This window comes from Sycon ciliatum, chromosome 9, assembly GCF_964019385.1.
Source record: "Sycon ciliatum chromosome 9, ocSycCili1.1, whole genome shotgun sequence".
In the NCBI taxonomy this organism is placed as follows: domain Eukaryota; kingdom Metazoa; phylum Porifera; class Calcarea; order Leucosolenida; family Sycettidae; genus Sycon; species Sycon ciliatum.
Genome location: NC_088651.1, coordinates 27,543,619 through 27,567,913, shown reverse-complemented (window position 1 = coordinate 27,567,913; position 24,295 = coordinate 27,543,619). Strand labels below are relative to the sequence as shown.

Genomic DNA, 24,295 nt, shown 5'->3' with positions numbered 1-24,295 from the left:
AATGCCTTTGCATGAGGGTTTTAATTTTTTTAATTTTTCTACTACCGGTATGTTCATAGTTATACCAAGAGTAGTAGTAGCACATGTAACGTTAGTACTTAGTAGTACTTCGAAGTACATGTACAGTGCTGGCAACTGAAATCCGACCCCCTTGGCGGCGCGCCGCGCCGCCAAGGGGGTCGGATTTCAGTTGCCAGCACTGTAGTAGTACCGGTAGTAGTATTTATTATTAATTTTGACTAGGGGAGTCCCAACAGGCATGGCCTTGTTACAGGGAACCTTAGGTGAATCTTTGTGAGGTGAGCTGAGGTACATTTCTCCCAGCCGCTTCAATATGAACTACCGCCCAATATCCCTCCTCCCCTGTATAGCAAAACTCTTTGAAAAAATAGTAGCGAAACAACTCCAGGCTTACCTAACAATAAAACAGAAGATATGCAGTCAACAATACGCGTACGTGAAGGAGAAGTCTGCGACAGACCAGCTTATTATACTTATCCAGCAAATGGCCGACTACATTGATGAGCGTCTGAACTTCGACCTGGTCTCCCTAGATTTCTGCAAGGCATTTGACAGAGTAAGCCACTCAACTCTCCTCCGTCAAGTCAGCAACTTCTCGGACCATAAAGTCACTGCCTGGACTAAGAGTTATTTGCAGGATCGAAGCATAGCCGTGAAGATCGAGTCATGCATGTCAGTGCCCAAAGTCACCAACTGTGGTGTTCCCCAGGGATCGCATCTGTCTCCTCTACTGTTCGTGATCTACATTAATGACCTACCAGAAGCCATACATCATTCGCACACCTTCTTGTTTGCAGATGATGTCACTCTACTTTTGCCGTACAAAGGCTCTCTGTCAAGTCCTGGTATCCAAGCGGACATTCATGCATGTCAAAACTGGGCCAGGGAAAGAGGCGGAGAGTTTTCGCCCTCAAAAACTTCTGTTTTAAGCTTCCGTTATAAGCCAGTGGCAGCATCATCACCAGCACCAACATCTGCCACCTACACTATGGAGGGTCTACCTCTTCCCAGTATTGACATCCTCAAACATCTGGGAGTTCGCTTCAGTGCAGACCTAAACTTCCGTCAACACTACCTTGACATCAGTCGCAAATTCAAGCAGAGAGTAAGCCTACTTTGTCACATGGCACATCGTCTTACACCGCAGGCCATGATGCTCCTCTACAAGTGCTATGTTAGACCTGTGATTGAGTATAGCGTCGTAGTGTGGTCCTTTCGTCTTCGTTCAAGCGACTTGACTGAGCTGGATAGAGTCCAGGCCAGGTTTCCAAGATCCTACCTTAGGAAACGCAAAATCCAAATCGACTTTAATACACCCAAGCAGGATCTTAATAAAAAAGCTAACATTGAATCCCTTCTTTACCGCAGGCAGTTTTTAAGCTTGGTTACCATGCACAAATTTATTTTCAAGTATCGACGTTGCCTAGCTTCATTCCATTTCAATATCACGCAGAGTGCGAGACGCCCTAACAAAATTATTCTCCCTAAAGCAAAGACCACATCAAAATCGTTGTTTCTCTTCCAAACCTCCCTCTTATGGAACTGCCTCCCACCAAGACTAACTGCAGAACCATCCATTATTGTTTTCAAGAATGAGCTTCGCAAACTCACTTGCAAACATAGTGCTTCGCTCTCCGGTATGCCTACGCCATGTACATAACCCCCCCCCCCCCCCGTGTGCTCCCCAACGCATTCACGCTGCACAACTTTTCACTACTTTCACTTTAGCTCATACGTGTACATGTACATCCTTCAAAGCGGTGAACCCCTTGATAGGCGACAAGCCTCTAGGTCATCCTAATAAAGATATTATTATTATTATTATTATATTGATTTTGCTTGTGGTGCGGGTTGTCCCCAAAGTATGACATAAAATTGTGACAATAATAAACGCAAAATGGTCTGCCCAACAATCCTGTAACTGCTACACATGTACACAACGTGCCGCCTGAATGTGCTTTCTTCTGTCGGTCTGGAAAGAAGTGTAGGTTTGGAAAGAGAGCATGAACTCATGAGTTATGGTGGGTTGCCAACTTGCCACTATAGTGTTGTCCTCGTGGGTTGGAATGTTGACATTGTACATGCAGTATTAGAGATCAGGAAGAAGCAGGAAGAGGCAGGGAGGCAGAACGAGACCATACACAATTAGCACCCCGGGATGCCGTACCTCTCTCTCTCTCTCTCTCTCTCTCTCTCTGCCAACCATATATATTGTTACTCTCCCAAACATACACCGTCCACCCCAGGATTTGGAAATGCCCGTAGCATGTAGAGTCTACAATCACGTAGATCTACCGGTAGATCTACCTACCTACATAGTAGATCTACATGTACATAGTAGATGTACATGTAGAATCTACCGCATCTTCGGCCAATACAAGACGACACAGTGATTATTGTCATGTTGATCGTTTTTACTCGTAGATCATTGGTAATATTATTATTTTAGGACTCACTGCATGCGCTTGCAGTCTTGGACACGCAGCGCCAGCGGCATTGCAGTACGCGTGGACGGACAGGTAGTCTACGTGCGTGCGGCGCGTGCTCCTTCTCGATATCACTGCTCTGCATCTGATCTAGTTTGCACGGGTTCACCGGTCCGCGAACTCTTGACCCGACTCGTCATGACAACGGACGATTATCCAAGCTCGAGCGCTCAAGCTTCGAAAGCCTGCCGCACGTGCTCGAGTTTTGCCATGACATGAGAATGCCTGTCTCCCTCCATTTTAGTTTCGTAGATAGTTTGGCGAGACCCCACCCTACCTTTTCGAGGTATTGATTCCTCCATCCAGCTAGTGTGCTTCGGCCTCATGATCACTGCATGGGTTGTTGTTGTTGGCCCGGGCTCCCTTTCTATAATTATCACCCTGGCAATCAGCTCTACGATTTTTTGCGGTATTTCCCATAGGAGAAAGCACATCAACGGGGCAGAGTGTCCGTAGTACTAGTAGCGAGGCCCACGGAGTTTAGTCTTTGCCATTCCTTTAGGGCTACAGCTTCTTTGCCAATACTATAGGACCACCTATATACTAATTATGTAGGTCCCATTTCCATTTCCATCAAGTCCGTGTTGCGCTCTACTTCCTGATGCTTCAGTGCTAATCTCCGAGCTAGCCTGCATCGTGACCTTCGCTGACATCCCTGGAATCTGCTGTGGTAACAGGTCGCATACACGGATACAGGTGGTAAGTCGTTCATTGCTTGCTTCATTTGTATCGTAGATAAAGACGGATCGAGCATATAAAAACGCGCGCGGGGGGGGAGGGGAGGGGGCATTGACACCACTGGGGGGGGGGGGGCATTGACACCACGGGGGGGGGGGTGGGCATTGACACCCTTGGGGGGGGGGGGAGGGGGTGGCATCGATGCACAAAAGAATACTCTCAACAGTCAGTTGGGAATTCATCATCTGTATTGTCATGATGAACATGGGCCGATAGTGTCAAAGCTACACTGCTGCTCAATGGAATCCTATCATGTGAGTCAAGCCTTCCTCCTGCACCCAGGCCACATCCCTGCACCCAGGCCACATTCCTGCACCCAGGCCACATCCCTGCACCCAGGCCACATCCCTGCACCCAGGCCACACCCTGCACCTAGGTCACATCCCTGCACCCAGGTCACATCCTTGCATCCAGGCCACATCCCTGCACCAGGCCACACCCTGCACCCAGGTCACATCCCTACACCCAGGTCACATCCCTGCTTCCAGGCCACATCCCTGCACCAGGCCACATCCCTGCACCCAGGTCACATCCCTGCACCCAGGCCACACCCTGCACCCAGGTCACATCCCTACACCCAGGTCACACCCCTCCATCCAGGCCACATCCCTGCACCCAGGTCACATCCCTGCACCCAGGTCACATCCCTGCAGCCAGGTCACATCCCTGCACCCAGGTCACATCCCTGCACTCAGGTCACATCCCTGCACCCAGGTCACATCCCTGCACCCAGGTCACATCCCTGCACCCAGGCCACATCCCTGCACCCAGGCCACATCCCTGCACCCAGGCCACATCCCTGCACCCAGGCCACATCCCTGCACCCAGGCCACATCCCTGCACCCAGGCCACATCCCTGCACCCAGGTCATATCCCTGCACCCAGGTCACATCCCTGCACCCAGGTCAGATCACATGCCAGTTCGCGAGTCGGTGGCCGTACAAGCCCTAGTAGCACGTACTTTAATTAACATCGGATTTCACTCAGTAGTACTGCACTCTTGCGGATTCGGATTAGCAGACAGGACGTCAGACATGGCTTCGAGGTGGAGCAACACAGGCTGCCATCCAGGAGATCCGCGCGCCCAAGGACGCTGTTTCCAAGAGGTCGGGCTGGGATCTTCTTATAGTTGAGTAACCTGGCTGTAATATTAACTTGCGGAGAAATTTCGGAAATATAGCGGAAAAAGTTGCAAGGTTAAATGCCACAAATTCCGGGGAATATTGCGGATTTTGTCAGAAATTGCGGGAACATTGTGGTAAAAGTGCGGAAATTGGGACCGATTTTGGTGCTTGTAGTACATAATTGTACACTGTACGAGTCGTACAGTATAAATCATGCATGACAAACCAGAACGTGTGCTTCGCTGAGGACAAGTGAGTACTACAACTTGTACGAGCACTCGATTGTGTCTGTGTTCAACTGTCTGACAGGAGATTGATTTTCGAACGGCACAGCGTCTTGATCACCTGCCATGTTAGCCCTGCGAAAACAACGCTGAGATTTGCACAGCGCGCTGTTGGTGTTAGCTGTGCACCAGCCTCCCGGCCCGAGGCCTGACGCAGCCACACCTTCTCACCTTTTCCAGTTCCCAGCTTTATAAATGATGTCAAACCAACTGAAGGGCGATTCACAATACAACTTTCTGCGACGCGACGCGCGATTTCCGACAGTCTCGACAAGAAAATGCCTGTCGCGAGCTGTCGCGAGCTGTCGCAAGGCACCTGTCGCAGAAGTTTAGGGTTCACGGCTTGCCACTAAAAGCACCCGTCATGTGTGACTCCATTTTGGATTATGGACGCGCGCTACAGGCCACGACAGCGCCTATCGAAGTAAAAAAATATCGACTCGAAGTCTAGCCGGAGAGCGTACTTTTTGAATTTTTCCTTGGCTTCAGTGGCTTCACTTCACTCGGGCTTTGCATTTTTGCTTCGTTTTTTCTGACTGACCTGGACTTGATGATGGCGGCGGTGGCGGTCTTGGCGAAAGATCCAGTTCCATCTGAGACACTCTGTCGTCTTTTCTTATCTGCTGAGGTTCTGGCAAAGCGCAGCTGCATCGAACCTGACTAGATGTAGCTGCACGCATCCTTTGTTTGTCCTGCAAATCTCGATCTGTTTCTCTTCTTACTGCTTGGCCGCTGATGCCAAGGAAGAAAATATTCTTCCTGTAAAGAGGCCGAAACTGAGCAAGGGCACGTCAAGATATGTAGGGTATACAAAGAAAAAGAAATGTCATGGTCGTTTCAGCAGTTCACGACAGCCAACACGCTCCATCGTGTCGGGATTGGAAGTGTCCAGCACGGCTGTTCCGAGCGCTGCTGCTCTTGTTATTCTTCTTCAGAAATTCTGCACACCTTGTCGGCCAAAGTACGCGCGCGTGTGCACGGAAAATAGATGCGCTGAGCCGTTTCTTGTTCGATTTTGACAAATAATGGCTTGTTGTTTTGCTCTTGACCTTGGCTATCCTTCTACTGTTCAATATTTTACGGAAACGCAACAGCTCCCCTGTTTTTTTAGCCGAACTTTGGCCAAAGTTACTGGAAAACCCGGAACGCGTTTGAAAAAATGCGAACGGTGGAAGTCTTGGAACGTCTTTCGTGCGTGTGGATTCAAAAATTCATGCAGTTTGAGCCAACCGTAATGAATCCCTGTAGAGTTGAAAGTGAGTGGTATTGATGGGGAAATGCGAATTGAGCACTGACCGATTGTGTGGTACAGTATATGCACGCGCCTGTCACGTGCATGAGGTAGCTGGCGACGCTAGCATGCCAATCCGTGAACCCTAAAGTTGAAGAAAGTTCAACTTTTGCGACATGCGACACGCGACATACACAAATGGAGTACAGTCTCGACCCTGGATGCACATGCAGTGCACGTGCATAGTACTAGTTGTGCATGCCATGAGGATATCAGGATGTCCATAGTACTAGCTGTTGTGCATGCCATGAGGATATCAGAATGTCGCAACAAACATGCAGTACAGGAGCCAAGGGGGCAAAATGTGACTTCCCGTTCCCACTTTGGGTGTACCACCATTTTTTTGGGCTCATATGATAGAGGGCCATGGGTAGATGACCCTACCACTTGTTGTCATTCTCAGAACTTTCTGAAAGGTGGTGAAAATTGCGATTGAAATTGTCTATAATTACCATGTCAACCGGATACAAAATTAGGATTTCTGTCACTTTGTGTTACTTTTACGCCACTTTGCTATCAGCATCTCCATGTATTTAGTCCAAGCATTCTAACTGAATTGTTTTGAAGCGAGAATTAGAACTCTTTTCTTCTTGGTTACCATGGCAGCCACGAACGATCTACAAAATGGCAATAAAAAAAGAATCAATCAACTTCAGAAGTGCTACCAATTTCGACCTTGACAGGTCTTATCAGAAGAACAACTGTCTATTGGGATAATCTTGAAACTAAGAGCGTTAACCTGCTATTTCAGGCATGAAACGTAATGAATTACTACTAATGATTGATACCTGGAAAAGACAGTGACACGTATGGTAAAATAAAATTCCAAGCAGTAAGTAGTCTGTGCTTGTGTCTAAATCTACAAGTATGGGGAATGAAGCTGTAATGCACCAACAAGAAGGGATTTGTGTCTACTGATATGGGAAGACAGTGCACATCATAACAAGAGTATTATAACCCCCCAAGAGTGTGCAACTCTGCATATTGGGTCTCCGACGGCGAAAACTCACATCACGTGTCTCAGATACCTTTGTACTACGTACAAACGTAGGATAGCGTGCGCGCAATCTGAAAATCTGCCATGATCATGCTGGGGATTTGAATACGTGCAGTGAGTTTCTGTCAGAGAGTGCTTTTTTTAGTACTCCGCTGCTAGCTAAAAATGGGCTGGAAACGTACAACTGCGACACTGCACCACGTGATGTGAGTTTTCGCCGTTGGCATACCCTATAGAAAGGGTATCAGGAGTTGCACACTCTTGGGGGGTTATAATTATACTCTTGATCATAATAATAGCGATCTTTATTAGGATGAACCAAAGCCAGGCCTATCAAAGGGTTCACCGCATTGTAGACGTACATGTTAGTGTTCAAACTAGTACATGTACAGCGTATACAGAACGGCAGTGGGCCTTTTACCTGCGACACTGCCCCTTGCCTTTGGTGGGCAGAACGCAATGCGCAAGAGGTACAAAGGAAAGTCAAAGGCTAATTGGTACCGCGGGATTTAGCGCTCCTACATGCATCTCCCCTGCTTGGTTATATTCCGGTGATGCCTGAAAGTTCTGCTTTCCTCCAGTCCAAGACAGGTGCCAACATATTAAACTCAGCCGGCACGGGCAAGATCATGACATGTCTGCTCCACGACTTGCTTACTATCTTTTCCAAAATTACAATCCATATCCTGTCCCTAAATATGGCTAAGCTCAGCTGTCACCTGATCCTGGGCAGCATTGGTTCGGCCCTGTTCAACGACCAGTGACACTACATGTACCTGGATCACACAATTTCTGCTGTCTTAGCGGGCTCCGATCATGTCATCTTGGAATTGCCGGCAGCATCTTGACTCGGATGCAGCAGATTAGCCTGGAGCTTGTATTCTTGCCAGGAAGCCCTCGTTGAACTAACCCAGAGGAGTCAATCAATATTTCCAGCATTTACTCGCTGCATATTCAAGTCTGTCTTATTGCCCAACATGCCTTGAAGCAGTACGTCTGCTACTTGCAGAACTTGAGTAGCTAAAGTCGGTGGCAGGCCCCGGCTGCATGCAGAGGATAATTAGAGCAAACAATGAAAACTTTAATGCAACACACCCGCTTTGTGGGGAGCAGCAGTTCCTGGTTGCAACAGGCTGTATAGCATGGTGTCATCAGCAAAGGAGCTAAGGCGCGTTCCTGGGGTAAGACATAGGCCGATGTCGCTGACGTAGATAAGAAATAAAGTCGGCCCGAGGATACTTCCCAGAAGTACTCCCGCGACAGTAGGACCCGGCTGCTTCACCACTGCTGGAAGTTGCCGGATTTCTTTCCATGTGAAACTTATTTATTCATTTGCTAGTTGGAATCGGACGAGGAGTGCTGTGTTGTTTGGCTCTTTCGTCCTCCGGTCTGTGATGTATGCGTACAATATCTGTATCAGGTCACGTGGGGAGATTGCCTTGGGGGAATCTCTACCGTACCTGTCCTAGAGTTTTTGGTGATGACAGATCATTGTTGTTTTAGTTTGGACTTGGTGACAACTCAAGGAATATTTTGATCTCTTCAATGTCGTTTGTTGATGTGAGCTCGAACGAACATAACACGGTCGTGCAACGCCGGAGTCGAAATTCAATACAAGGACAGCTAGTTCCTTTCTTGTCACAGCGAAACTCCGAATGCGAAAAGACTGTTCTGGCGTACTGACGTCATGAGGTCGTACGCATTCAAGATTCAAAACGCGTGCACTCTAGCCAAAAAGGTCTCGAAAATACTTGAAAATACTTTAGATTTGCGAGGCCTCGTCATAGCCGATCGACGAGTATCTTCGAAGAAGAAGCCCCTGGAGATCGACCTTTCCCGAAAGTTTCAGAAATGACAACAAGTGGATCCCCCCTCTACAAGACACTGTCTCGCCGAAATTTGTGTCAAAAAATCGTGGTACGCTCAAAGTCGGAAAGAACTTTTTTCCTTGAGGTTTTCACCCGCTTGCCTCCTGTATTAATGAAGAATATTGTGAACCGTGTGTCGCTGTCGCAGCTCGTCGCATGTGTCGCAAGTCGCATGTCGCGTAGCAAGCAGAGAGGCAGAGAGGTTCTGCTATACGTGAAACGTAGAGAAATCACGTAGAGAGCAGGTGTCTGGGTTAGAGTCTACGGCTTCGCGTGTTTTGAGTCCAGATTTCTACGCGTAGATGAGGTTCTCTACGTTGTGGCACTCGCAGAGAAAATGCGTACGGATCTGCTTGGTATCATTCGAGTGCAGGCAGAAAACTGCCAAACATGGAAGTGGAATTCCCAGTACACATTCCACGTGACTTCTCTACGTGAAACGTGGAGCAGAACATGATTTCTTTACGTTACGGGAACACGAAGAGAGTTCACGTGATTCTTTGCGTCGCATTCCCGAAACGTAGAGCAGAACCTCCCTATTGTGAATCGGCCTTTACTTGGCGATGGCGCAACAATGATAGATTAGCACCAGGGAGTTGTATACAGGTGGAATCCTGATAATTCGAACATACCGCTTAATTAGAAGTTTTTCCAGGACCGTTTTCTATCAATACGATTCCCACATAAATATTTCTGATAATTCGAACCTAAAACTAGACATGTCCGGTTAATTAGAAGTCCCACGGATTCCACTTTCATAGAAAATGTGTGGGATTTGTGCTGATAATTCGAAGTTAGTAAAGTGCAGGGATGAATTTATCCTGTATCGCATCGCAGTTTGCGATGCAAAATCGATCTACTGCTACTTAAAGTCACCATGACTCGCAGAAAACTGCGATACATACAGACTATCCATGCCTAGCCTGTGCTATCAAGTGATATGCATACAATGCAGTGTATGTGGTGCAGGCACTCTCAATCTGCGTGCACATGTATGCTTCAGTCGTTTTTTTTGCAAATGGGCTTTCAGGCATCACTCTCAAGAAGGACAATGTGGTAAATACCTTACCTCCAAAGAAAAAAAATGCTGATCAAAGTCAAAGACTGCTACACAATTGTGATTTCGTATAGCAGAAACTGCTATGCAAAAATATGACAGTAAATTCATCCCTGAAGTGTAATTCGAAGTTCACTGTACACTGTACTGGTCAGTTCAGTTTGCATGAGCAGACTGTGCCGGTCAGTTCAGTATCCATGAAATCTGTGTCTAAGGCGTGACAATGAGAGCATTTTGACATACATATTGTGTTGTGGGTTCATGTTTGGATAGTTAGAATGTCCGGATAATTAGAAGTTTTTTCCTGGCATTTTGAGGTTCGAATTATCAGGATTCCACCTGTATACCCGGGAGGCGACACGAGGCCTTCCGGGCGACTATGATTGACTCCCGGCACTTTCTCCCACTTTTTCCTCAAGACAGCTTTCCTCCATTCTTGGACAATACTGTATTTTAATACTTTACGAAATTGCTGTGCTCGTTCCTAAGGGCTTGGTCAAACTCCAGCAAAAATGAAATAATCCTGTGATTATAATCTGAATCTCCATAGAAATTTGACGCCAGAGCGGCTAAATCGAGGGTTGGCACTTCAAAAAGAAAGCAAGAATGGACCACGCTTTTTCGCTCCAAACAGGATTGTGATGCAGATACGCCATTGACGCTGATCATTCACTGAATTTTTCATCTCGATATCGAGGAGCTACGGACAACTAAAAAAACCCATAAGGATGGTTGCAAGGATTGCACTGAAGGTGTTGGCGATTATCGAGATGAATGCTCGAAATGAATTTTGAATTTTCATTCTCCCCACGTGTGTAGAGTGATTGCGATTCTAATCCTGAACGATTTTCTTTTTTCGTCAGGCATCAACGAATTGCTTAGCAGAGCCGTATTTCTCGACTTGTCAGCCGCTGATTTGCCCAGAAACTTCTCCATGCCGGTGTCGATCTCACAAGTAAAATACTGACACGCTTGAAGAACTACAACACATCGAAGAAAGACTCGAATATCCCGGGTGCTTTTCAAGAATCAAGAACAGTTTTCTACGCGGATCATTTTTCGAATGTCGCGGACTTTGTCGAAATTGCAGAAAACAACACGGCTGCGGAATTGCAAGTTCCTGGAGGGACAATAGAGAGGTTCTGCAAAACGAAAATGTGTACGAACTTTCGCTCCACGTCACGAAGTGAGAAACTTCGCACGAACTTTCGCAACTTTGGACGCGAAACTTGCAGGGAAGGCGAAATGAACTTTCGTAGGAAGTTTCGTGAGATTGGATCATGTCGTACGTGCACTTGGCGCGTGCAAACTACGAAAATGTGCAGAACACAAAGTTCGTGCGAAAATTCGTACACATTTTCGCAAGGCCTGTCGCGAAACTTCGTTCGGATTTTCGTTGTGCAGAACCTCTCTAATGAAAGCCACATGTGTTTCCCAGGAGTGTGCGGCATTCCCTCAAACGCACAGTGCAACAATAATAGAAAAGCTGACAGGATCGCTTTTCTAAATACAGGTCGTCCCCCGTTAATACGAGTCCGGTTAGTACATAAACCCCGTTAGTACATAAGAAATCTCAAGTCCCGGACGAAACGTGGTCACTTCCATACAAATTTTGTCGGTTAGTACATAATTCGTTAGTACATAAACCCCGTTAGTACATAACATTTCTCCGTACCCGCATGCCACCTACCTCAATAGTACATAATTTGTTGGTCTTTTGGCCTTCCAGTGGAGGCACGTCGTGTTCTAGTTTCTACTTGTGGACGCAATTAGCTCAGAAATCAGAGCGCACATCACAAACTGACAAAGCTCTGTTTTTTTTCCGAGTGACTGTGCAGCTAACACAGGCGCGGCTGGGCATGTATCATGTAAACTGTAGAATCTTCGCTGACTGTGACCGTTATAACATAATTTTTATGTTATATCGAGGGAATCAAGAATATCTCGCTCCCTAGTCATGGCAGCAAGAAACACTCAGAAAAGTTGAAAAAAGTGAAAAATTCTAGTATAGAAGCAAGTTATGTACACTTTCGTTTAGTACATAAACCCCGTTAATACATAACATTTGTCAAGTCCCAGAGATTATGTATTAACGAGGGACGACCTGTACTACATTTGTGGCACTCAAGATAGTGGCCCCGTTGGCACTTCAGTGCGGCTTCACTTATGCAAAAGATCTCGGAATTCTTCGAGACTTGCTCCTAAAACATCTCAATTTCTTCGACTTGCAGGAGAAATTTCTCTGAGAAGTTGGAGAAAAATGAGAACACCTCTTTTACCAGAAACGAGCCTTACAGGAGAGCATGCGTTTGAAAACTTGCCACAAGACCAACATCAACGTAACAGATGGTGTTCTTACGAGTTCAGGCCGAATGCTATGTGTGTGCAACACACCAGTCTTACCGTCTACTATGACTCTAACCCCAGTTTGTTCGGCTGGATGCCAGTGCTACCTGCGGCTCCCTCATCAGGCTACAGAAGACAAAGATAGTATGCCACTGTTGCCACTGGTAGGGTATAATTAAAATTTCTGCCGTGGGAGTCTCTAAATCTCTATTCCTGGTGATAGACTTCTGCATGTGAAACACTAATATTGGTATAAGCAAATGCGAAAAGCAATACGACAAGACTGATGATAGGATGTGGAAATCAGCCGGACACTTGAGTTAGGTGAGCTAGCTCCCGACGGTGGTAAAAGCCTTAAAATAATTGATCAGACTGCTGCGAAGAGTCCAATTGTGCGCCAAGTTAGATGGCGTAGCGGCTGCAGATGTAGGCCATGCGATAGGCGACGCAAGCACAAGAGATGACGCCGGTCAGCTGGGTGCCGACATGGTAGAAGTCAAACTCCTTGCGCAGGGCAGTGTACTTGGCATTACCCTGCAGAAGGGCAGGAACGAGCACGCGTACACACACACACGCGCACACACGTGTGAAGACGGAGAGCACAAAAAACAACAGATCACTTGTTGTTGATGGCAAGACCCCAGATCGGCGGAATACAACAAGCCCCACCGTCACTATACCCCCAGTATGTAATTTCCTCCATAACTGGGAGCAGTGATCATTGATAAAAAAGTAAATGAAAAAAAACTAACACCATAATGATTGTGAAAAGAAGAAGGACAAAATGTTACAAGTTATGACTAACTGTCTACCAACGTAACCAGATCTTATACAGTCAGCGAGTGCGAAAAAATGGCACAAAACTGACAAGGAGTACTGAGACTTTCGGCCATCATCCGAGTTACCATAATGATTGCGATCATTGATGCTATGAGTCACTTTTTCACAGGCGGCCCCATGAACAAAGTTAAAATTTGTTTACTTCAAGTAACCACCGTACATCTGCATCTCCAGCAAATCGGAAATAGGGCCTCAGCAACGAGGAATTCACAAGAAGTTCTATCAACACGCAGTGTCAATATTCAGGTGTGAATTTTCATCATCGGCCGAACATTAAGAATCCTTCAAATTCATGAAAAAATGAAAGAAACTCACCTCGAATTTCTTCATGTCCAAGAAGCGGATAGCATGGCCCTCACCGACCTCCTTCTCCATCTTGTGGCATACGCGCATGATGCGTGTACCGTTGGGCAGGAACCAGACGTTGTTGAGCATGGAGGTGACCAGACTGACTGCCAGAACGATGAGCTGAAAGTCACAACACAATGAGAAGTACAACAATAATACGTTCAGTCTCAAAGTAGCAGAACTTGAACTTAGAATGGAGGGATTTTGTTCACAACTTAGCACACAAAGCCAAAACAAGGGAACGGACCAATGAGTAGAGTTATGACTACAAGTCCGCCGATGCAAGGAGATGATTATACAGTCAGATAGTGCGACAACACGGCACAACACTGACAGAGGTGCTGAGACATTCGGCAACCTAACGCCTAGCTTCAAAACATCTACCAAGCAAGGGAAATGTCTAGATTTACAACTCTAGTAGCATTGTACTTGTACTTCAGTCGGTTTTTTACCAGCAATTTCTCGCACTGGATCATTTCAAAACTGGACACATGTTTTACAGATTCGAATGTCCGACTGGCTCACAAGGCAACGCATGAACTCCAAAAAGCCAGTCCCATTCCAAGGATATTCTGTAGCTAGGAATAATAATGTGGACGATAGTGGCTAAACAAAACAAACAGAAAAGGCGGGTTGTGGATCTAGTTCAAGCGACAGAGTGTTATCGTACTTGAACCATTTCCTCTCCGTTCAAAGTGGCCACTGGGTGCTGGTGGAGGAAAGTGGCGATGGCCAATCCCATGCAGATGTTGCCAAACTGGAACATGATCGGGATGACCTGAGACTGCAGGTTGCCAAAGTGGTGACGGGGGAGAATCTCCAGCATCAGTACACCTGTGTCAGGACAAAAAAATCAAAAGTACACACACACACACACACAAGTACACACACATACAAGTACACAAACACACAAGTACACAAACACACACACACACACACACACACACACACACACACAAGTACACATACAAGTACACATACAAGTACACACACATTCACAGACACACAGTCACACACACGCACATTAGCAATATATCTTCACAACCAAAACATAGATCAAAACGTATTTGATGGACAGGGCAGATTGACGAACAGTCTACTCTGGAGTACATGTAGTCTCGCACCCAGTTGAAGTTTGCTGTCCTTGCGGAAGTACGACCCTCCGTTGATTGTGTTGATGAGGTTCACAAAGTCCACGTTCAAGTGTTCATGCAACAATCAGAGCCGGGCTCTGCATGAAAATGTTGATCAGCTGCTCATGCTGTCTCAAGACCATGACCTGTCTCCAGCCGTCCCTGGACCACATCAAGTCCAAGGGACACAAGAAGAACGTGGAGGCCGATCATCGGCCGACCTTCAAGTGCTGCTCAATCTGCGGACAGCATGAAAATTTTACAAAGCCAGATTTAAACCAGGCCCAAACGTAGCTTGCCACATTTATAATTACGCTGTTGTCGAGACTGAAGATCATGCAAGTGCACATGTGTATTCATGTTCAATGTGCTCTGTTCTCTTGTTTGTAAGGTAACTATAGGTCAAATTTTCACTAGCTTGCAAAAAAAATACTCATTGAGAATTACTCATTGAGTATTGCTATTCTTCTGTTCTTCTTTCCCTTGTTCCTACAGGGTAGTTGGGCACACGTCAGGCAGTTCAATGCTCAACAGTAGTACAACACATCACGTACGGAAATCGGCGGCGAATCCGCGGCCGCAGCAGAGGCCGTGGGAGAGCTGTGCGACACTGTACTACAGTATGGAAATAAAATAAATAAAATAACTGATGAGGGGTGAATTCCCCGAAACACTGTGTATTGAGCAGGGAGTGGTGCTTTCTTGCAGGTTTGCCGAGTCGAAGGTTCGATGGACTTCTCGTGTGCTCTGGATGGCAGTCGTGAGTCAGTCAAGTGTCAAGTAAAGTCGGCGGAATAGCGCGAGCTCCGGTGTGGGGAGCAAACCCTTTCTTACAAATCATCGCCGAAGTCGCAACCACTACTTCGTAAAATAAATAAAATAAATAAAATAATTAAAATCAAATTACTTCAAATCCTCTCCTCAGTGTGATGCGTGACTGCGCATATGCATGATTATAACCTCCATGCTGGGACCTTGGAAGATGCAGGTATGATTCGGACAGATTGATTGGAACGTGTTACAGTGGACGTGCACAAGGCTTCCACATCAATGTGTACTGATATGATGTGCATAGATAGCAAAATTTACGGCATTCCTTACAGACAAAAAAAGAAAAGAAATTACCGTATGTCCGCACCTTTAAAAGCCATGGCGGTATATTCAATTATAAAGCTAGTCTCAGTTATAAAGCCATGGGCTTCGTACCGTATGTCCGCACCTTTAAAGCCATGGCGGTATATTCGATGATCAAGCCATGGGCTTCATAAATGAAATGACATTTTAAGTTTGTTTTGTAAAAATGAAGGAATAAGTACTATGCTAACAAACTTACAGCCCAGCAGGAAGGGTGAACAAGTAGATATGGATTGAAATTTCTGTGTGGACTTTGATTTTTATGGCACGGTGTAGTGAGCGAGTCATTTCGCATCTAAAATATCTAGGAAAGCAGCGGTGTTTTGAATAGAAGGCCATGGCTTTAAAGGCGCTGACATACGGTATAGCAATAAAAACTGCTTTATGGCAGTTTTCTAAAAAAAGTTATTGTGTTTTAGTCTATGGACCCCGTCTAAAAAGTAAGAAATTAACGAAATGTGATTGCCGGAAATAAAAATTTCACACAAAACCTCTCAATAATCACACACAGGATGAAAAGCGAGAAGACCTTTTCCCCTCTTGATCCTCTTTCCCATGCATGCATGTTGGTGCAGTACAAGTACAAGAGAAAACAAGTGTTGAAAGCAGTATTAATTTTTATTGTCAAGTGTTGCGATTATTGCTACAAAGACAACTAATTGCACAGCGAGCATTTCATAATGTCGACATGTATGTGTAAAATGTAAAATCAGTTGTCTTTGTAGCTATATTAAAACTGCTGTTTCCGAAACGCTTGTTCTGATTATTGTGAGGTTTTGTGTGAAATTTTAATATTTCCGAAATGTCTCCGCAAGTTTCTGGAGGGACAGTCACTTGCACAGTCTCTCAAGCCAATGAAGCCCTCCTCAATTCAATATTGCAGTCAACAGTTACACACCTACGAGACGACGTGATACTTTTTTATCTACTGTAAAACATGTAATTTTAGATGCATTAAAATTTCGGTGCCGGAGACCTGCCAGGCTTCGGGTGCAATGTAGAATTAGGTGACCAGCATTCCCCTGGTGGGAAAGTGTGTGCTACTGATACTTCAAAGTATAATGAAAAAATACTAGTACCAGATGGTTGAAAAATTATCTCTTTGTCTGTCACCAGTTAATCCTATATACAGGATTAAACTTCAAGACGCATTTGCAACCTCGAAAATGGTCGAAGTGGAAGCAATGTTATTGAAGATGCATTTCGATCTTTCCTTCGATGTATCTCTTTCTTTTAGATGAATGAATCGTTGTCCATCACGACTTTACATTTTAATAAAACCGTCGTAACATGTCACTTCAGCTGATTCTGTTCATTGCCATCTTAAAATTAAATGAATAGCCCAATGGCTAAGACCCCCAGGAAAGGTCTCTGGGTGCAATTGTTGCTGATGAATTGCAATTACAAGTGATAGAAATAGACTAGGAGTGGAATAGATGAATATTAGCACCACCCTAGCATTGAAGTCGTGTTGTAAAGTGCTCGCAGATCAATCTGAACTAAAGACACTACATGCATGGGGCATTTACTAAATTAGTTGTGTGTAAGTATGTACTCAGATGGAGAGCCAAGGTTTAATTTATACAGAAGAGTGGACAGTACAGCGTAACTTGTAGTTCCGTGGTCTTTCTCTTTTGTGTAAGTATGTACACATATTAATAGTGGAATACTCTTGGGGTACTAGCCTACAGTCCATTCAGAAAAAGATGAACTTCTAGCTTTTGGCCATAAATGGGTCAAACTTTGAGTTTTTTTAGAATTTTTTTCTGCAATCCCCTATGGAATCCTCTTCCAATTATGTTTCTGAAGTCTATTTGTCCAAAAAGCAAGCCATAACAAGAATAGGATATCGGCCAGGTTTTGCCCCAGAAGGTTGGTCCCATTCCAGAATGGGAATCGCGGAGAATGATTCTTTTTGGGGAATGATCATTCCGCCTCACAGGCTGGAATGAGCATTCTCATTCCGGAATCAAAAATGATAATGGTTGCCTCGAGCCAAACAATGTAGCATCAGGTTCAAGTGCCTCAAATCATGCACTCAGAAATACCTTGACTCTCTAAAGTAAACTAGAGTCGGGTAAAAGAGAAGAGAGCCGCCGTTCCACACCGACATCATGGAATTGTTATGTCAAGTGGTTCCTAGTTGATTCTGGCGCGTTAGTTTGGTCAGGTGATTCTTGCCGATTCCCATTCCAGAATGGTTGTCATTTACATTCTGAAAATGCCCAACCAAACGCAACCTCAGCAGTGCCCATATAAAGCAGTGCCCATATAAAGCATGCCTCATGAAACTATACAATTCTCCCAACGCTACTATCTTGCTCACTGCCGGGGAAATAATAATTTGAACTGCACTGGTGACTGGGGGTTAGGCTTACCTTGGAAGATGGCTCCCCAGGCAGCCGTTCCGAACCAGAGAGCGCAGACGAAGCCATGAAGACCCCTGACGATGGCAGTGCAGCAATCATTGCCACTGCTGGCTCTGACGGCTGTGGCGACCAGGATACCGGCCAAGACCACTGACAAGGTCACTTGCCACACGCGAACATTCATCTTGACTTGCTTGCCGTGAACAACACAACACAGCGGAAAATGCCTGAACAAAAAGTGAATTTGGGTAAGGAGAAGAAATCCCCTGCGTGCCTTTATGTCGTGGTTTGTAGGCGCTGACCGGAGGTTTCCAGGCTGTCCACTCTCCCGTAGCTAGCTGCACAAGACAAGAATATGTTGTACCGCAAAGGCCACTACGCACAGGAAAATGCACTTTCGGAGTTCCGCGGCCCGCCTTTCCGCTCGTCCTTATAAGCAAAACGTGTACGGGGCGTGTACTTTTCATGCATGGTGCATTATATATTGTGCTGATTCCCGATTTCGATCGGCGGTACGGGTACGCGCGCGGTATCCTCGCAATGAGTTCTTTTCGAAAGTGCGATTGGGGCCAGGGAGTCTACAATAAAAATACCTTTTACCATACAAGCCTCTTGTACGGGCAAAATAAACAGCAACCTCAACAGCCTAGCCATGAAAAACGAGCAAAAATGGCTGTGAAAACCAGGGAGTAGTATAATACTACTCCCTGGTGAAAACAGTCGAGCTCGCGAGAGAGCAAAAATGGCTGTGAAGCAGGGAGTCGTATTTTACGACTCCCTGCTGTGAAGACAGTCGAGAGAGCAAAGATTTTACGACTCCCTGATTGGGACTCTATTTTCAACAAAAAATTTAAAAAAAACTTCGTCCAGTCAGTACTCGTACTCGTACATATCATCAAGAGTACTCTAGTCTTGACGGCTGAACTGTAATGTGGACTTTGCCCAGCTATTCAGCACGTTTTATGGCCCATGGTCGAGGGTTTCGAAAGACGAGATCCCACTTCCTTTGTGTTTGGCTTGTGGACAAAATTATTCGCCGGCCCGGAGCCACACTCGGGTACTCGAGCATCAAGGCAAGAGGCCGAGGAGTTCACAAACCAAGCCCTCGCTCTTGCCGTTCTGAAGTTGGATCGGATTGTGCATGCACCCATTGCAGTACTTCCACAAAAAAAACTTCCACGTGCGGAACCACGTGTGACAAAAAAAGTAGGGGTACGGTATGCTTGGGTCTTTTTCATAATTATTGCTTTTATTGCCTTTCAGTCATGTGTTCAGTGGTTTCAGCTTGGTCGACGAAGTGAAAACTTTCTCTGTCCTCTTATTGTTTGAAAACTAGAGCCCATCGGGCCATGGGTAGAACTGGCGAATAGTAAAATCGGTACGCGGTATGCCCTCTAGAGCTAGAGACGTTTTGCAGAGCGAAACTTCGCATGGATTTTCGCGTCTGACTCTGGGGCGCCTGGGCATATGCGAATATTTCTGTTCGCGCGAAGTTTGTGTTTTGTATAATTTTCCCTCCAAGAAAAATACACGTGCTTTCGCATATTTGAGAAGACTAAAGTCGTCTTCGGAGCTTCATGCGAATCTTTTTGTTGCGAGTGGCGGCATCCTGGGACGAGAGCTCTTTGACTACGTTTTCCATGGCCGGAGACGCACAGACAAACGGGTTGGCCTGTGCTAACAGAGTCAAGAGCTTTATTTATTTTTAATTATAATGAGTTGGGAATGCAATAAATTGAAAATATGGCCGAAAGCTCTGTCGCAATATTTACTATTTTAGGGCGCGTTTGGTTGGTACGAACTAGAACAGGATTCACCAGAACAGCGCGTTTGGTTGGGACCGCACCTGTTCTGGGTCGGCCAGAACATGTTCTGCTTGCTCCGGCCTCGAGGCCGGAGCAGACCGAGCAGTTTCACTTTTTCACAGTGAAACCTGGCGGGAACATCGATTTTGGTCCCAGATGATCACGTGCATACACTTTTGGGTTGGATTCGTCGTACCGTACAAAGTGACCATGGTGACCCATACACATTTTTGAAGAATGCACCAAGTTTGGCACATTTTTCCACAAAAATGTGCTCGGTTTCTGGAGTACCGTTTGGTTGGCATAAGGCTGCTCAATGTGCACCAGCTGTTCGATCCTGTTCTAGATCGTACCAACCAAACGCACCCTTAGTTCTGATAGCAAAAACCGAGTAAAAAAATGTGCTAACCGAATCCGGCGCATTCAACACCTGCAGATACTCGTAGATCTACGTTCGAAGCGAATCTTGACTACCCCTGTGTACGATAGTACACGGGTCATGCGCAGTCGCCCGAAGGTTGTACGACCGCGCGCGACTCCCGCGCCGAACCACGCACGCAGGCTCCCATGACTCCGCCTTTCGTACTCTGTGGATTCGGATTTGGTGCAACGGGACCAAAAAAGCAAGCCCAGGAGTCATGGCGTATACGACATATTGTATATTGTACAATTTCGAGAACTTCCCCAAGCCGGCCAGAAAGCAGCAACCAGATATCAGCAGAAGCGCTTTTGCTTTTGCCCGCACAATCCAATCCACCACCTTGTGAGAAGGAAGTGTGTTCCTCAGGCATTTGCCGACCCGTGTAGCTTTGCGACCTCCGCTTCGCTTTCGCAAGTCAAGATGAATGTTCGCGTGTGGCAAGTGACCTTGTCAGTGGTCTTGGCCGGCATCCTGGTCGCCACAGCCGTCAGAGCCAGCAGTGGCAATGATTGCTGCACTGCCATCGTCAGGGGTCTTCATGGCTTCGTCTGCGCTCTGTGGTTCGGAACGGCTGCCTGGGGAGCCATCTTCCAAGGTAAGCTAATTTTACCTCGGTTCCTCCCAATGCTCCATTCCGATTGTACTGCTGTGAGCCCCTCTACAATACACTCCCCCGGCTGAGGCCCCATTTCCTCGAGCTCATGTGCGTGCGTGCATCTGTGTATGTGCTGTGTGGTTGGCACTTGGCAGCCCTCGGAGTGCAGTGCTGAGTTGTCATTGTGCGCTGCAAGCGTAAACAATTAATGATCTATCCTCATATTTTGTATAAGTAGGGCGGTGTACCACCCTTGGTCTCCGCTGTTGAAAACTAGAGGGCATAATCCTTGCATCTGTACTTTCATGAAATAATGCGTGAGGGGTATTTCCTGGGCTCCGCACGCCGTAAATGATGCGGAGCCTGTCACTACCCAGTCATATCATACTCTAGTCTCTAGGCATTGTGGCGGTTGTATCGTGTGCCCAATCTCATAAAAGTCATCTCTAACGAGCTGGGTTGATTTAGGCCGCGGGCACACCGAGCCCGATGCAGCCGTTCAGCTAAAAAAGCGCTTTTTTCGGCTGAGGTTTCACGGAAACGACTGAAAATCGGGGCACCAGCCACTTTCAGCTTTCAGCCCTTTTGGAAGCGCTGAAAGTGGCTGAATAATTTTGGCTGAAGTGCAAGAGTGCACGAGGAATTGAAGAACTTGAGTCGACGTTTGTTGTAGTCAGGTAGTTTCTTCTTCTCTTGTATTGTAGTTGTGTGAAGTGTTTGAAGGTTTTCGTTGTCAGCCATGGATGGCTGGAGCGTGGACTGGAGCGCCGATTGCTCGAGCTGTGGTACGAAGCAAAAACGCGATATCAGACGACAATGAAAAAGGATACGAGCAAACGAGCCTAGATCTTCGCAGAACTGAAAAAAAGTTTGCTGCGAATGAAGCCGGGTGCACTGTGCTGTTTGTGTGCATGTGTGTTGGGGTAAATTATGTGTATGTGCTCGTGTTTGTGTGCGTACTTGTTTTTTGTTGTCCTGACACAGGTGTACTGATGCTGGAGATTCTTCCCCGTCACCACTTTGGCAACCTGCAGTCTCAGGTCATCCCGATCATGTTCCAGTTTGGCAACATCTGCATGGGATTGGCCATCGCCACTTTCCTCCACCAACACCCAGTGGCCACTTTGAACGGAGAGGAAATGTGCCAGGTAAGACAGTGCTGACCCGAATTTGCTAGCAATTCTTCTAGCAAAATATCGAAGAATTTTGAAAGGGAATTTGCTGGCAAAATGGAGCAAAATATCGGTGTGTTGGCTGGCAATTGGGAGATTTTACACATATACGGTGCACATGACTCATTTCGGCACAATTTTACCAACACGTGACTCACTTTTTCTCATTTTTGCCAATACGTAACCCACTTTCGGTCAGTTTTCTCACACGTGACACAAATTTTGGAGCAAAAAGGGAGCAAAATATCGAGTGGCCTAGCAAAATGAAAGCAAAATTTCGACGATGCACGAGCAAAATTATGCCGCAAAATATCGAGATTCAGCTGGCAAATTCGGGTCAGCACTAGCTGACAGCGCCTTGATTCCCGAAAAAGATCACGCGATCCCTTTTTTACACGAATTTATCAGAACGTTCAATTATTTTGTAATTTGAAAACAATCATACGTAGTATTGCCAGAGACTGTTCGTGTGTTGCGAGTTGGAGGTGAGATGTAAACCATGACAAGGCTGCAATGGAGCTTTCAAAGTCAAATTTGGTCGCATGACAAAGGTGTGAAACCATTCTGTATGCTGCTGTCAAGGTGTGTTGTTCTGTGAGCACACCCAGAGAACTGCGTGTGTGTGCAGTATAATTTTATGGCATTGTAATTACACAAGAGAGAGATTGGAAGCTGTGTCACAACTCTGAGTTTCACGTATTACTACGATCATCGGGCAACTGATGGATCCAAAACGGGCATTGTATTGCATTGTAATAGACCCTTTGCGCAATGACGTAATTTGTACCATACACACCCTTCATAGCCACCTGAGGGGGGGGGAGGGTCGTCTGGGGTGTTGAACAGTGCACTCGTACTCCTGATCCCGGCATACTCACAACCATTACTCATGCATTCCATATTTGCATTCCATATTTGGCTGTGAAGGGTGTTTTTACGTCATTGCGCAATTGGTCCATTATGTAGAATGGCAACCACAGCAGGTAAATGGCCTAATAGCGTAACAATGACTGTTCCAGTGTATTTCAGCAGAAAACACAATGTCCTTTTCATTCACACTGCTGAGCAGTAAATCAGATTTTCTAATCAAGCACCCATCCTAGTCTAGCAGAATTCCAACGGCACATATGGTGCCGGATTAGAAAGGGACCACTGTAGTCGGCGCTTTGTGTCCATTCTGTTCCTGTCTGATTTTTGTTTGTGTGTGTGATCTGCTATGCAGTTGGCCGTTCTGGCTGTCAGTCTGGTCACCTCCATGCTCAACAACGTCTGGTTCCTGCCCAACGGTACACGCATCATGCGCGTATGCCACAAGATGGAGAAGGAGGTCGGTGAGGGCCATGCCGTCCGCTTCTTGGACATGAAGAAATTCGAGGTGAGTTTCTTTCATTTTTTTCATGAATTTGAAGGATTTCTCACGTTCGGCCGATGATGAAAATTCACACCTGAATATTGACACTGCGTGTTGATAGAACTTCTTGTGAATTCCTCGTTGCTGAGGCCCTATGTCCGATTCAATGGAGATGCAGAGATACTGCTCTGGGAGACCAACTTTCACATTGTGTTCTACTGTGGGTACTTGAAGTAAACAAATTACAACTTTGTCCCTGGGACTGCCAGTGAAAAAGTGACTCGTGGCGTCAAAGATTGCAATCGTTATGGTTTAGTTTCTTTTATTTACTTTTTACGATGATCACAGCTCCCAAGTACGGAGCAAGATTAAACTAATGGGGTATATTGATAGTGAGGTGTGTTGCCCTCAGCCGTTCTGGGGTCTCGGCATCACGGGGCCAACTGACGCACCGGAAACAAGTGATCTGATACTTTGCTTTTGTTCTCCGTCTCCGTGTGTGTGCGTGTGTTGTCCTTGTGCTGCAGGGCAATGCCAAGTACACTGCCCTGCGCAAGGAGTTTGACTTCTACCACGTCGGCACCCAGCTGACTGGCGTCATCTCCTGTGCTTGCGTCGCCTATCGCATGGCCTACATCTGCAGCCGCTATGCTATTTAAACTGATAGCCTTTTGGGCGACGTGTCTTTTATATTTTCTTTGAGAATTAGAGAGATGCTCAGAAATAGAATTCCAATTTTGTTTTCGTTATTCTCTTAGATACAGTGTACCTTGTTTCGCTCCTGTCTATATACGATAGCTGTGTAAGACGGACAAGAGATTTGTTTTATCGTTTGTTGTGAAACCTTGGTGACAGGCGTGTAAATATTTTCGTAACCCTTGGCTCGTGTGCAACTAACTGCAAGTTTGTCCAGTG

The 24,295-nt window shown here is 46.1% G+C and overlaps 2 protein-coding genes across 2 annotated transcripts; one reads left to right on the top strand and one right to left on the bottom strand.

Annotated features, from left to right (window-relative positions):
* Positions 1 to 12,374: 12,374 nt before the first annotated feature.
* LOC135825069 (uncharacterized) lies at positions 12,375 to 18,338 on the bottom strand. Its single transcript, XM_065337809.1, has 4 exons — positions 18,046 to 18,338; positions 14,071 to 14,234; positions 13,368 to 13,520; positions 12,375 to 12,746 (listed from the first exon to the last, which is right to left on the bottom strand). The coding sequence occupies exons 1-4, from the start codon at positions 18,218 to 18,220 to the stop codon at positions 12,615 to 12,617; spliced, it is 624 nt and encodes a 207-aa protein (XP_065193881.1). The 5' UTR covers positions 18,221 to 18,338; the 3' UTR covers positions 12,375 to 12,614.
* Positions 18,339 to 20,575: 2,237 nt separating this feature from the next.
* LOC135824853 (uncharacterized) lies at positions 20,576 to 24,295 on the top strand. Its single transcript, XM_065337578.1, has 4 exons — positions 20,576 to 20,857; positions 21,842 to 22,005; positions 23,252 to 23,404; positions 23,908 to 24,295. Exons 1-4 carry the CDS (start codon positions 20,683 to 20,685, stop codon positions 24,037 to 24,039), a joined length of 624 nt encoding a protein of 207 aa, XP_065193650.1. The 5' UTR covers positions 20,576 to 20,682; the 3' UTR covers positions 24,040 to 24,295.